Source organism: Rana temporaria, chromosome 7, assembly GCF_905171775.1.
Source record: "Rana temporaria chromosome 7, aRanTem1.1, whole genome shotgun sequence".
Classification (NCBI taxonomy): Eukaryota; Metazoa; Chordata; class Amphibia; order Anura; family Ranidae; genus Rana; species Rana temporaria.
In genome coordinates this window covers 187,728,810-187,742,466 of record NC_053495.1, presented here as the reverse complement: position 1 = coordinate 187,742,466, position 13,657 = coordinate 187,728,810, and the positions used below count along the sequence as shown (strand labels likewise).

The window sequence follows — 13,657 nt, the reverse complement described above, 5'->3', positions numbered from 1 at the left end:
TCATAAATAAGGTGGAACATTAGTACTTTATAGTCTAAAAGTATTATTATAATAAATAGATGGAGAAATACCAGTCTGTCGTTGGTGATGGGGTTGCTACCTCATCCCTTTAAACCTGAACACATATGAATTACACAGGTTCTGTGGCTGATTTAATGCAGATAAGGCACCAAGCGAGTTCAATTACCACCCTCATCAGCCACAGAACCTGTGTAATTAAAGTGGAGTTCCACCCATAAATATAACATTACATCAGTAGTTTTAAAAAAATGTCATTAGTCCTTTACGAATTTTTTTTTTTTTTTTAGATGCCTTCAAAGTGTTGTTGCTAGGCAGAATAGTTAATCTTCCCACTTCCTGCACCTAGGTGCTTAATGCTTCCTAACCTACACCGCACAGACTCCTGGGAATGTAGTGGGTGTAATTTTCCAGGAGTCTGTGCACTCCCCAGTCTCAAAGAATCATGTGACTTGGACAGCACAGGTGCTGAAACCTGATCCGACACTGCTTGTGCAGCACTGAGCATGTGCGAGATTTGCAAGGCTGAGATCCAGGAAGTCATACAGTCTGGCTTCATGATGCCCACACTAAGATGGCCCCAGTCAATTTCTATTTTATAAAGTGTCTAAATGCTGTAACAACCTAACAAAACGGACCTTAGTTTACAGACTAACTTTACTAGAATACATTAAGCTTGTGTATTACAGGGGTATTTATATCTAAAAAGTGAAATTGTGGCCGGAACTCCGCTTTAATATGTTTTTGGTTTTAAAGGGATGAGGTGGCAACTCTAATTGGTGAACTCTCCTTTTGAAAATGGTTGCCTGGCTGTTATGTTGTTCCAAAAAGCTTCAATAATTTGTATCACTTGCCTGAAACAAGCATGCAGATCATCAGTAGTGACTTTTCTTTTTATTTCACTAGCTGCATGCTTGTTACAGACCAGTGACTCAAAAATATTGCGTACAAAGATAACCCTGCAACAAGTATTTCCCATAGATGGCTAGCAATGGTGCCCCTTGTGTGTTTGTGTCAGTACTGGACAATTATTAGGGTGTCAATCCCAGGAGAAGCAGCACAACAACAAGAGATTGTTTCTTAGCTTGTGTCAGGCAGGGACGGGTGCTCTTCTTCCTTCCAATAAGCAATCATACACAGCTAATCCCCCGAGAGCTGACTGATTGCATCAGCAAATACACACAGTGCTGGAAAATTACAGCAGGTTTCGCCAGACACAGGAAGCTGGCTTAACGCCCAATCAGTGCTTCCGAAATACTTTTCAGGAAAGTTTATCTATCCCAAACCACCAGTCCCACATTCACATTTCACTGGAAACAAAGATAAGATTACAAATCTGGTTCCGGTTACTTAACAACTTCAATAACGGTCACTTTCACCTCCTTCCTGCCCAGGCCAATTTTCAGCGCTGTCACGAGAGAGAGAGAGAGAGAGAGAGAGAGAGAGAACGAGAGAGAACGAGAGAGAACGAGAGAGAACGAGAGAGAACGAGAGAGAACGAGAGAGAGAGAGAGAGAGAGAGAGAGAGAGAGAGAGAGAGAGAGAGAGAGAGAGAGAGAGAGAGAGAGAGAGATTTCTTTTGCTGGTATTTAATCAGCACTGGGTTTTTTATTATTTGCTAAAAAAAATGAAAAAAGACCGAAAATTTGGAAAATCAAAAGTTTCTTAGTTTCCATTACAAAATTTTGTAAATAAGTAATTTATCTCTTTCACTGATGTTTGCCAATGAGGCTGCACTGACGGGCACTGATGAGGTGGCACTTATATATAGCACTGATATGCAGCACTTAATGGGCACCGATAGGCACCACTGGTGAGCATCGCTGATGGGACTGCACTGATTATCAGTGCAGCCTCCCCCTGTCAGGAGAGCCATTTATAGGCTCTACTCACAGCTGTCAGTGAGAGTAGAGGAATGCAGATAACCAGCACTTCCTATTTACACTGTAATCAGATGTGATCAGATACAGCTGATCACATGATAAAGAGCCTACGTCATAGGCTCTTTACCGCGATCAGAGAGCGCGCACAAGCTGCTTGTTATGAAGGACGTCATATGACGCAAAGTCAGAACAATGCAGCTGTTATTCTGCTATAGGCCAGGTGGGAAGGTGTTAAAACTGAACAATGAATAAAATCAAACATCACATAGATGATGTAGTTCGGGGGTCCACAACCCGTCGATCACGGGCAGGTGACGGGTAGATCGCGTCCCTTCCTTGCCAACCCCCGGAACCTGGACAGGAGCAGGGGCAGCGTTTACTGGAACCAATCTCCTTTATTTTTTTCGCCTGCAGCAGCTGAAAGCCTGCTTTTCTTCCTCTCCCTCCCGCCAGCATTCAGCTGCTGCAGAAGGAAAATATCAAGGATAGGTTCTTGTAAATACCACCACTCCTGCTCAGGTTCCCCTTCCTCCCTGTGTGCTCCCTCATGTCCCCATCCCTGCACCTCCCATCGGCTGCTGCGGGGGATCATTTCAGGATGGAGAGTGGGTGAAGAGGCCAGTAAATATCCGACCCCCTCCTTTTTTGAGTGAACATAGTGAGTCATCAGTACCGATAACTCACTGTTCATTCATACCGGAAGGATAGCAAACTATGTTTGCTATGCTTCAGCCTGTAAATGAACATGGAGACTGTGCAGAGCTCTTCCTGTTCATTCATTTTGTGCAGCTGTGTCTGCAGAGATGGAGATTGAGGACTGTGTCCTGTGACTGGTACGGCAGCGGTGATTAGAACTGTGGCTTTAGGCCAGACTTACAGTTGTTTAAAACTTATGGTAGTTAAATTTGCTCAATCTTCTTTCTCATACAGCACCTTGGGATCTCAGAAACCTGGGGGTGCTCTGTAAACCAGCTCTTGTGGTTGTGAGTCCAGGTCCACCCCCATCATCCATCACAATGATAGGTTAGAAGTGATTTTCGGGAGGTGCGCCACAGCCCCTGTCCACATATTTGTACAACAGACCTCTCTGGTTTTCAGGGCTCCCAGTGCAATCTAGAAAAATGGGAAACAGGGAGAAAGCATCCGTCCTGCCTGCAGTTTTTTCTTCTTTGCACTTGCATCATAATTGGATAGTGACTGCAATTTAATGGTATCATGATATGCCAAATTGTGCAATGGCTGTTCCCAACAAGCAGTGCGAGGCATGCCTTGCAATGAATACACCGTCTACCTGTCAATGGCTTCTGGTTTTCAGTCAACAATAGCAGTAGTCTCAGACATCAGTCACTGGGCTTCTGAGAACAACATCTGCTGATCTATGTTGTGCTAGAAGTAGCGTTAGAGTAGGTACATTTTGTTTAGCTGAGGGCTAAGCCTGAGCTATGAATCTGGGTCAGGGTTCAGTGACTCAGGGATAGATGGCTCATCCTGACAGCTCCTCTGGTGCCTCCCCCTGGTCTAGAAAGTTGTAAAAACTTCTAGAGCTAGTGGGCAGGAGGTTAGGAGGAGCTGCCTGGTATATTTATGAGGCCTCGGCCAATCCACAAAAGTGGGTTGGCAGGGGGCAGAGCTTACCTCATAAATAGGCATGGCCCATGCCAGCATGACAGTCAAGTGAAAGATGGATTAATACCGAGCCCCAACCTTGGACCGGGCTCAGGTGCTGAAAGGATCCTGCCACAACACACTGAGGAAGCCCTTCCTGGAGGCAGATGAGCAAGAGAGAGAACAGTGTAAGTAGATAAGCACTACTGGGGACTTTCAAGGGAGGAGACTGCCACATGTAGCCAGTTCTCTCTGAAGACAACAGTGGGCCAAGTCTTCATTCTTCCCAAGGAGATCTCCTACGAGTCAGCCGAGTGGGCTGATGAAGAGTCAGTCAGGAGGACCGCTGTGGAAAAGTAAGCTTGGGGGTCTAGTGAAAGGGGCAGCTGCAGCCAGGCGGGTTGGAGGAGGAATACAAGCGGATCGCTGTATATTGCTACATAACAAGGGGCCACGAGTTCCTGCCTGTAAAGGGCTAGTGCTTAAAATCTGACTGCGAGCCTGCCAGTTCCACCTACAGTGATTCAACTGGAGCCAGCATGCAAGTGTGTTCAGGAGGAAAGTGAGGAGACTTTATATAGACTGCATATAGGAAAATGTCCCTGAAGTTGTTTCCGAAGTTTTGCCATTCCATAACCTCCTATCCAAGTTATTAACCCTCAAATAAAAAAAATAAAACAACGTCACGGACTGTTCTCCGACTCTAGAGAGCCTGGCTGTGCAGAGTGGGGTTTCCCAATTCATCTGTGGCTCCTAAGGGGGTGCGCTACATGTGTAAATGTGCAAGCCAAAAATTCTCAGCTCCAACCATTGTAGGTTCCCTGTTGAAACTGAGAATGAGATGGAAGAGGAAGCTGCACAGCACAATTTTATGTGTGACAAAGGGCCAATCCATAATCACAGTACAAAGCCCAGCTTTTTCACTTTAGCACAGCTGCATTGCATCCATTACATCAGTGGTTGTCAACCTATAAGGTGGAGAGGGCTTTGAATGCAGCCTTGATGTCTTCAAAGTGGCTTATATAAAATATTGTATGTAGCGCCCTGCTACTTTCATAGCTGGTGCTGCTTTAAATTTAGAGGGTGATTTAGTTGCCTCCGACTGTGTTATTTTCGCTAAATTTGGGCCTCTGTTCCAGCCATGGCTGTACTGTGAGTGACCACTATTGTTGTCTGGGGTGCCTGTACCACCCCAGGCCAAGGGTGGCAGCAGTCGAGTCAGGGCGTATTTCCTCGGCAGCCAGTGGGGGTGGATCGCCTCGCTGTGCATGCTGGGGGAGAGTACTTAAGGGACAGACGTCGTTGGTTCAGGGTCGTCGATCGTGGGTCTGTCAGCCCAGCACCCCCCCCTCCCCCGTGTGTGTGGCTCTCATGGCTGGGGGTGCATGTTCAAGTGTTCCTGGTGGCTCCGGGACCACGTTGGTCCGGGGTTGTGATCTACCATGTAGGCCTGGTAGTCAGACTGGGTCTACAGTTGCAGAGTTGTCCTGTGCTGTCCGTCCTGAGGGAGGAAGCCACCCGATGAAGAACCTGTCTGGGAGAGTACCGAGGACGAGGCTGGTATCTCAGGAGAGGCCTTAAAACTTAATCGAAGGACGCACTATTACTGAAAGGCTGGATGACGGTCGCCTGTCAGTTTTGAATCTACTAAAGTTTATTCAAGAGAAATCCGGGTCCTTAATTCTGTGTTGAGAAGGATTCTGGACCAAATACATCTCCACCTTTGGAAAGGTCTGTGGCAGAGACTTTGCTAAAGTTCTGTGTGACACTCTGGCTGCTAGGCTGGCAAGAGAGGCCTCGCCAGGTGCACAATACCCACTCTGGCTAGAGTGGTGACGAACCCCGTTGGGTAATAAAGCACAGAAAAAGACATCTAAAGTGTGGACATTGCAGTTCTTCTCAGCTCTCATCGTGTACCCTAGACGGCGGAGGAATAGGAGGTAACATGCCACCCAAAACAAACCAGCAGCTCCTTCGGGGGTAGTGCTACATGTATATTTATGTAATGCTATAAAATACTAGAGGAAATTGAAAGGATCTGTTCTACAGGGGTGGTTGGAGAGGGAAGTCATGCTGTAGGGGACAGTCAGATACCAGGGACACATGAAACCAGTGAGAACTGATAAATCAGTGCTCCAACTACTGACTTCTGGGGCCCAAGGAAAGGCAATTCAAACACCAAAGGGCAGTAGGTTGGGCACCAGGGTATTAGATGTCTGCATGTGTTTAATTCCAGTAACTGTACAACTATTTTTTTATTTTGGAAATATTTATGTAGTATCTCTCTTGTAGTTATGCAGTTATCTCTCGTCTGCATTTCTCTACACTTGCCATTTCTGAAGGTTGCATTAAACTGGTTTTGGCTCTTCAGTGACCTTGGCCTTAAGAAGCTTCCTGATAAAATTCCTAAACAATTTGGTTCCCGGACAACAATGTTTCTGCACTTAGACTGGCTGTGAAAGTATTTGAGCATGTGAATTGCAACAGGCTTGCTTAAAATCTTTACAGGGATGACAATCTTGTCTGGCCAAAGTCATACAATGCAGGTGGAGAGCGCAGGTGCCTGAGCAGATGTTGGCTGCTTCACCTGGCAGGTATTTCGGGGGCAGTATGAAAGCTCCTGCAGCAGAAGGCTACCTTATTACAGTTATATTTTTTGCTACACACCTGTACATATACATTAGTGAAAAGCAGGGCAGTCTTTAACGTGGGGCAAAAGGGGAAGCTGCCCTGAGCCCAGTCTTTGTTGAGGGGCCCAAAGAAGCTGCACTTTGAGTTCAGCTGCTCCGCAAATACTTGATAAGTGAATTTGGCTAACACTCAGGAGATTAGGGTGGAATTGAATGTTGGGTCGCTGGTGATTGGGTGTTATGTCTGCAGCCTGTGCGGAGATTGGCCAGCGTGTTAAAGGTAAACCTTGTCTGGGGAGAGCGCCTGTCAGTCCCAGGCACAGTCACACCAACCCCTCTCAACCTCTTCACTGGAGGAATTGGCAGGGTGTGCTTGTCGTTCACCCGACATCATCTGGACACTATCAAAGGAGACAACTAGGGGAGGGGGCAATGCAGGGGTCTGTGGAGAAAGGGAAAGGGGTCCTGTGCAATGATAGGGGCAGTATGAACGAAGCATCCTGCGTATTAATAGGGTTAGTACGGGATAGGGGATCCAGCATAATTATAGGGGGTAGTATGGGGGAGGGAGTCCTACATAATTATGAGGGTAATATGGGGAAATGGGTCCTGCGTAATGGTGGGGGTAGTATGGGAAAGGTGTCCTGTGTAATAATGGGGGTAGTATGGGGGATGGGTCCTGTGTAATAATGGGGGTAGTATGTGTTGTAATATTAATATAGATGTGTAGGTATTTAAAATAACATGTTCTATATATTATATATATAGCATGGTTTACATAAAGGCATTCAAGGTTACACATGAAAAGGTGTTTTCTGACCAAAAGGGTTAGTGGTCAAACGACACGTATCAAAAGGTACAGAAAGCTCTTTGATGTGGTAATCTTATCTAAGACGACCTGGGTGTGTGAGATGGCCTGGTAAGGAAGGAAGTATTTATTGATGGTAATTAGACTTGGGGAAGTTTTCATTCAAGGAAACAGTTGATTGACCTGAAGGAACCCCTCCCTTTTGAGTGTGAGACCAATATTTGAGACACTCAAGCTGGCATTCAAGGAGTCTTGTCTTGTCACTCTATGATGAACATTGCACAGGTCTAGGAAAAGATGGGATTCTGAAATACTCTGTTGGATTCTTTGTATCGTCTGTGGACTTTGGACTTTGTATGTTATTGGAAGTTAATTAAATTTGCGTTCTCTGGAGAGCCTGGTGTGTTGCTGCGAAACAACTTAATTTATGGTCATCATACGAACATCTAAGATATCAATTATCTGACCGGAGTACTGGACACTATACATGATCACTACATTTATTAGAGAAATTAGATCACTACAGTATGGGAGAGGGGTCCTGTGTAATAATGAGGGTAGTATGGGGGGGGGGTGGTCCTGTGCAATAATAACATTCCCACAGACACACTCCTAAACCTTGTGGACAGCCTTCCCAGAGGAGTTGAAGCTGTTATAGCTGCAGAGAGTGGGCCAACTCAATATTGAACCCTACGGCCTTAGACTGGGATGCCATTGAAGTTCATGTGCATGTAAAGGCAGGCGTCCCAATATGTTTATATGTGTGTGTGTGTGTGTGTGTGTGTGTGTGTGTATCTCAGACTTGGCCAGAGCTGGGCTTGAATCCAGGTAAACATAGCCTTTTGATGTCTATATGTGCTGTTTACACTGACATAACAGATAGGAAGGGCCATAGGTATATGGAAACCATAATTGGAAAACACTGACCTGAGAATGAGTGGTGCTATGGTCCACGTGAGATTCCCCACAGCCAATGTAAGAACAGCCATTCTGCCAAAAGAAAAAGCGATATGTCTACAGAATCCAGCACATGGAAATGTATAGCCATCGGTAACAATTGTTCCTGACAGTTCTTACCTCTAAACAAGCCCAAAGGTTTGGTCCTCTGACTTTGCAGTCCAGGCAGCTTCCCTATACAAAACATCAAGAGAAGACAATTAGAGGAGAATCATTGCCATTTCTAAATCTTTCACCCCCAGCTGAAATAACATGTTGCGCTCGGGGGCCTAACATAACCCGGCTTTCACCCGCACAACTGCAACCCTGCACGTTCCGCCTTCTCTGTTCTGGAGATAAAAATGCTAAGATTAAAAATTGATGCAGAGCTGAATTATACTTCAGTGCAGAAGTAAAGGCAGGAAATTGCCTGCATAGCTGGAAATTGGCACGTGTGGAAGCTCAAAGCTCCTGACAGCTGCGGTTTGGAGAAATGTTATGAGAAAAAATGCAGCAGTTCTAGCATGCTTGTTTACACTGATAAATGGTGCGACGCCGTGTCACACTCCAGGCAAGACTAAAGAGGACCTGTCACAAAGCCAGGTGACCAATTCAGAATCCTCTGTCAAGAAGCAGTAATTCTCAAACACACAGCCCTGATTATTTGTTCTGTCTTTGCACTGGTATGTAGGGAGTACCAAAATCAACGTCATCACTTCATATTCTCTATAAACATCACAGTTTCAGGTTTAGAGAACTACAGATGAGCAACATGACAGTAAAATTCGATTTTTCTATTGCTATGGGCTATGATGTACTGCACTACACAGTCAAAAAAACAAACAATGGACTAATGCAACACTTGGATGATTATCAGGTCATTTAAAGCTACTTTAGGGGACTGTAATAAGTGGCAGAAGCTCTCCATACACTTTCCAACTTGTAGGAGATCCTCAACTGCAAGTGGACACTGCACTAGTGGGGCCAAAGCAATCATCATAGCTCCTCATAGAATATATCATAGCCCAAAGCAATGGAAATTGAATTTTACTACCTGTCGTGTCTGTCTGTTGTCTATAATCATCTCCTGCTGAACAGCATGGTTAAAGCTCAATTACCGGCCAGCGTGGCCCGATACGATCGTGTGGTGGAGGCGCACGGAGAGACAGGATAACCCAGCTGTGCCGCGCCAGTTCGCCAATTGTAGTCGCAATTGCGACCTAGCGCCCGGGTTTCGTCGAACCCTAAGTTAAGCCTAACAAGGTGCCTGCCACCTGGGAGGCTTATCTCGAATATTCACATCCAACAGGTTTATTGTGCTAATGCTGCCCACTGTGGTTTCAGTTCCATCAAGAGCAGAGTTGCTGGAACTGCCATGTCTGCCCCTCCTTCTGCCCATTCACAGAAGCTTGTGTATGTCAACTCATTAAAAAAATACAAAGGCTTCTGTGAATGGGCAGAAGGAGGGGAAGGCATAGCTGTTCTGTGTTCTTCTCTCCTCGAACAGCTGGATGGAGGTGCCATGCACCTAATTGTACTGCACTTTTTGCAAAATTGCTGGATTCCTGGAATACAGCTTTAAACAGCGCTGGGGGTTTAACCATGCTAGCTAAGAAACCACAGAACAGGTCAGAATGGTGCCAAGTGCTACATGCACTTGCTTCCTTGGGGTATTGAACAATGATTTTTACTTCCCCTTCTTTAAGGGTGGAGGACTATGGGAGTGAGATATTGCTCTTGGTTCTATGATGGAGGTTCGTATATACTATGGAAGTACTGTGGAATACTATGACGACATTTACTGCCTTCTCAAGTCCTGTGGAAACATTAGCTGACTAGCATGTAAAAAATCAAACATGGTAGAAACTGCGCTAATAATCTAAATGAAATAATAAAAAGCCGTAAACGCTACTATGAGATATAGTACAATCCCAAATCATACATTCATATACAGATTTGTGCCAATATAAAAAAATTAAATTATAATCAATCACCAGTGATAAAAAAATATATCACCTCCACCATAAGCAGAGTGCTCCTTTACCCGCTTGCACCGACCTCTTATCATGGAAGGTCAGTGACTTTTGTGGCTCTAAACCCAGCCAGGGCCTTTAACTGTCCGAGGAACCTCTTTGGGCACAAAAACCCACTATCCAGGTGACGTCATCACAGGAGATCCCCAAAATACGAAAAACTTGCCATACTTAAAAACTTTAAGAAGAAAAAGAAAGGCGCACCAGCCTAGTATATTACCGTTGACAATTTATTAAATAGATATGATAAAATAAAACTACTCACAAAAGGAATGGTATAAAAGGCTTGTCAACAACGGTATGATGAATACCCCTCGAGCCGCACTCCCAGATAGAGGGGAAGGAGGTGTGTCACTAGCCGGCAGTGACACACCTCCTTCCCCTCTTCCTGGGAGTGTGGCTCGATGGGTATTCATCATACCATTGTTGACAAGCCTTTTATACCATTCCTTTTGTGAGTAGTTTTATTTTATCATATCTATTTAATAAATGGTCAACGGTAATATACTAGGCTGGTGTGCCTTTCTTTTTCTTTTTGTTTTCTGTTAGGATGCTCCCCGTCCCTGAAGGGCAGCAAGGCCACTGTTACCAGTTTTGACATTTGTGGAAATTTCCATGTGGAACTTTGATTAACTGTTGGACAATCCACCCGTGCGCAGGATTTTGTGTCTTTGTCTTTTACGTAAAAACTTTATTTAGAGCATATAGAATATTCCACTTACATCAAGAAGAATATATAGTCGCACTGGAAAAACAAGCTGGCCGGATAGAAGCAACCCGTCCTGGGATTTGAGAAGCGCGCTGATGTCAGCACGCTTCTCGAATACCGGAAGGACAGGTTGCAGCTATCTGGCCGGCTTGTTTCATCACATTTGGGCTTGCATTTTTATCACTAATAAATTTGATAATAATCAATTTTTTTTTATATTAGCACAAATCTGTATATGAAGTAAGGTTTGACAGTGGCTCAACAGTGACTTAGTATCTCAGAACATCAACATTACACCAAATACATCCACATTTTAACCGCCAAACAAATGTTGTACAAGCAAATAAGAAGATTAAAGCTCTGGAGGAAATATTTTGCCATAAAGCTGATCTCCACCTTAACTGTCTCCCTTTAACTAGTTCATTTGGACCAAGCTGGCCCAAACAAACTATTTTCTACACTAACATGTACGGCCACTGGGCACAATAAATAAACTATATCTATCCTCAGCAACATACAGTATACAAGACTGTGCTCTGGCAGTGCGATGGGAACGTCCCTTCCCATGCCCAGAACAAAGTGGTTGTAAACCCTTAGACCACTTTCACACTGAGGCAGTTTTCAGGCGTTTTAGCGCTAGAAATAGCACCTGTAAAGTGCCTGAAAACTGACTCCCATTCATTGCAATGGGTGCTTTCACCCCCAGGCGTGCACTTGCCAGATGCTAGAAAAAGTCTTTGGGGGTGCTCCCAAAACGCCCCTGCCCATTGCAATGAATGGGCAGTGCTTCCGAATCGCCACAACACAGATATTTTTAACCCCTTCTTTGAGGTTAAAAGCGCATGATGTCATGATCTGCGACTCAGCCAGAGGAAGCATTGTCCCGATATAAATATTAAACAATTTGGGGTCAAAGGTCTTTTACCAATTCCCAACCTACTACTAAGGGCTCACTTCCTTTCCATTAGTCTAGGCTCACTTCTATTACAGACTTCTTATCCTAGATTAGGAAATTTTAAATTGAACTCTGTGTATCATCTTTACTGCATGTGTAGCGGCCTGCTCCTGTCGAACAGGCACTGCTCTAAATTTAGAGGCTCAGGAAGGATCGCAACCATATCCCTGGACCGACATCCGGCTCAGCGCGCCGCTGAGAGTTAAGCTGCCTGCTCCCGCCCCCTCCGCAGCCTAGCGCTTTTGTGAGTGAGTGGGGAGGGGGGGGGGAAGTGGCAGAGCAGAGAGCTGGTGAGTTACACTCACCAGCTCACAGAGCTGTGAGAACTGAGCGATCAGCGGTATTTGATCGCTAAATTATCAGTGTGGGACCTGGGGGGTGGGGGACAGATGCAAAAGCCACCTAGGTAAGTATGATTCTCTCTAAATAAAATAAAAAAAAAATCCAATACTTCTCACTTAATATGAAAGCAGAGAGGCTGGTATGAACACCAGGGATTTCACACAAAGGAAGCAATACAGAAAGAACAGGATACTTTTTCATACAAGTACATGGTACAGCAGCCACATATCAGGAATATGAAATGTTGGGTTTACATATTCTTTAACTTACATGGGGGTCATTCAAATTGATAACCGTAAAGAAGTAATCGTTTCTCTATAGTAACTTTTCTTCTTGTTTCATTGCAGGTAATTAATGTATTCCAAGCAAAAGCAACAGGTCGTCATTAAGTTCTCAATGAAGAAGGGGTGCAGGCTGTCTGACAACCTCAGAAGGCTACAGGATGTTTCCAGAGAGGACACCATTGAGTTCCCAATGAGAAGACATCGCTCTTGTCAATGGTGTCCAACAGCCAGCACCCTTCATTCATCAAGAACTCAATGTCGGAAAGTTGCTTCTGTTTGGAATACATTATTAACCTGCAATGAAAAAAAAAGTGATGCTATAGAGGAAGGGATACTCTACCAACATTTGAAATTTGATTGACCTATGTAATAAAAAAAAAAAAAAAAAAAAGATATACCAATGTTTGAATTACTTTTAGCACAGTCCTTGTATTATCACTGTAAGATCATACTATGTATGCAGTAGGGCTGCAACTAACGATTATTTTCATAATCGATTAGTTGGCCGATTAATCGGATAATTGCCTTTAAAAAAAACAAAAAAAATTGCATTTTTTTTTTTGGGCCAATTGCTTGTTGGACAGATTACAAAACACAAATTGCTGCAAAAAACACATTACATGCTTTTCTGCAACTTCTCCATTGAAGTATATTGAACCAAAAGAAACAAAAAAGCACCGTTTTGCGTTAAAAAGTCCTTGCCCTTTCCAAATACGCAGCAGCTGAAAAAAAATCATGGATGTGAATGTGTCCCATAGGAAAACATGTAAATGAACTGTAGTGTGTTTCTGCAAAAAGCACCAAAAAACAGGAGGTGTGAACCCGGCCTGAAATGTTTAGTAACATAATAGGGTTAAAAAAAACTAAAATAAAAGTACAAAAAGAGCAAATAATTGCTACTGTAAGAGCCGGTTCACACAGGGGCGGCACGACTTCGGGGGCGACTCGGTCAGGCGACATGAAGATGACATCTAAGGCGACTTGCAAAATGACTTCTGTATAGAAGTCAATGCAGGTCGCCCCGAGTTGCCCCCGAAGTAGTACAAGAACCTTGCGTCGCTCCTATTAGAACGGTTCTATTCACTAGAATGGGACGCGACTTGTCAGGCGGCTGCGTCGCCTGACGAGTCGCCCCAGTGTGAACCGGGTCTTAGGGGTTCATTTGTTTTACTGTGGGACAGTGAAAGTAATATTTACAGTAGCGATTTGCTTTTTTGTACTATAAAGGGTTAATTTTCTTTTTTTTAACCCCATTATGTTACTGGACGATTAATCGATTATGAAAATTGTAATTCGATGAATTTCATAATCGATTAGTTGTTTCGGCCCTAGTATGCAGTGACATCATTACACAATACATTGAACTTGTATTGGAAAGTGCTCTTTAATTCAGGGATGAATAAAATCCAGGAGCTATACAGCGGACTTTCCCCCCAAAAAGTAAGCTGTGGTCT

General features: G+C 44.3%; 1 protein-coding gene across 1 annotated transcript in view; it reads right to left on the bottom strand.

Annotated features, from left to right (window-relative positions):
• USP33 (ubiquitin specific peptidase 33) overlaps positions 1-13,657 on the bottom strand; it is a 116,342-nt gene that overhangs the window by 65,371 nt on the left and 37,314 nt on the right. The window contains exons 3-4 of the mRNA XM_040360660.1: positions 8,022-8,075; positions 7,872-7,934 (exon numbers count right to left, since the gene is read on the bottom strand). Coding sequence (XP_040216594.1) covers positions 7,872-7,934; positions 8,022-8,075 — 117 coding nt within the window. The remainder of the gene's footprint in view (positions 1-7,871; positions 7,935-8,021; positions 8,076-13,657) is intronic.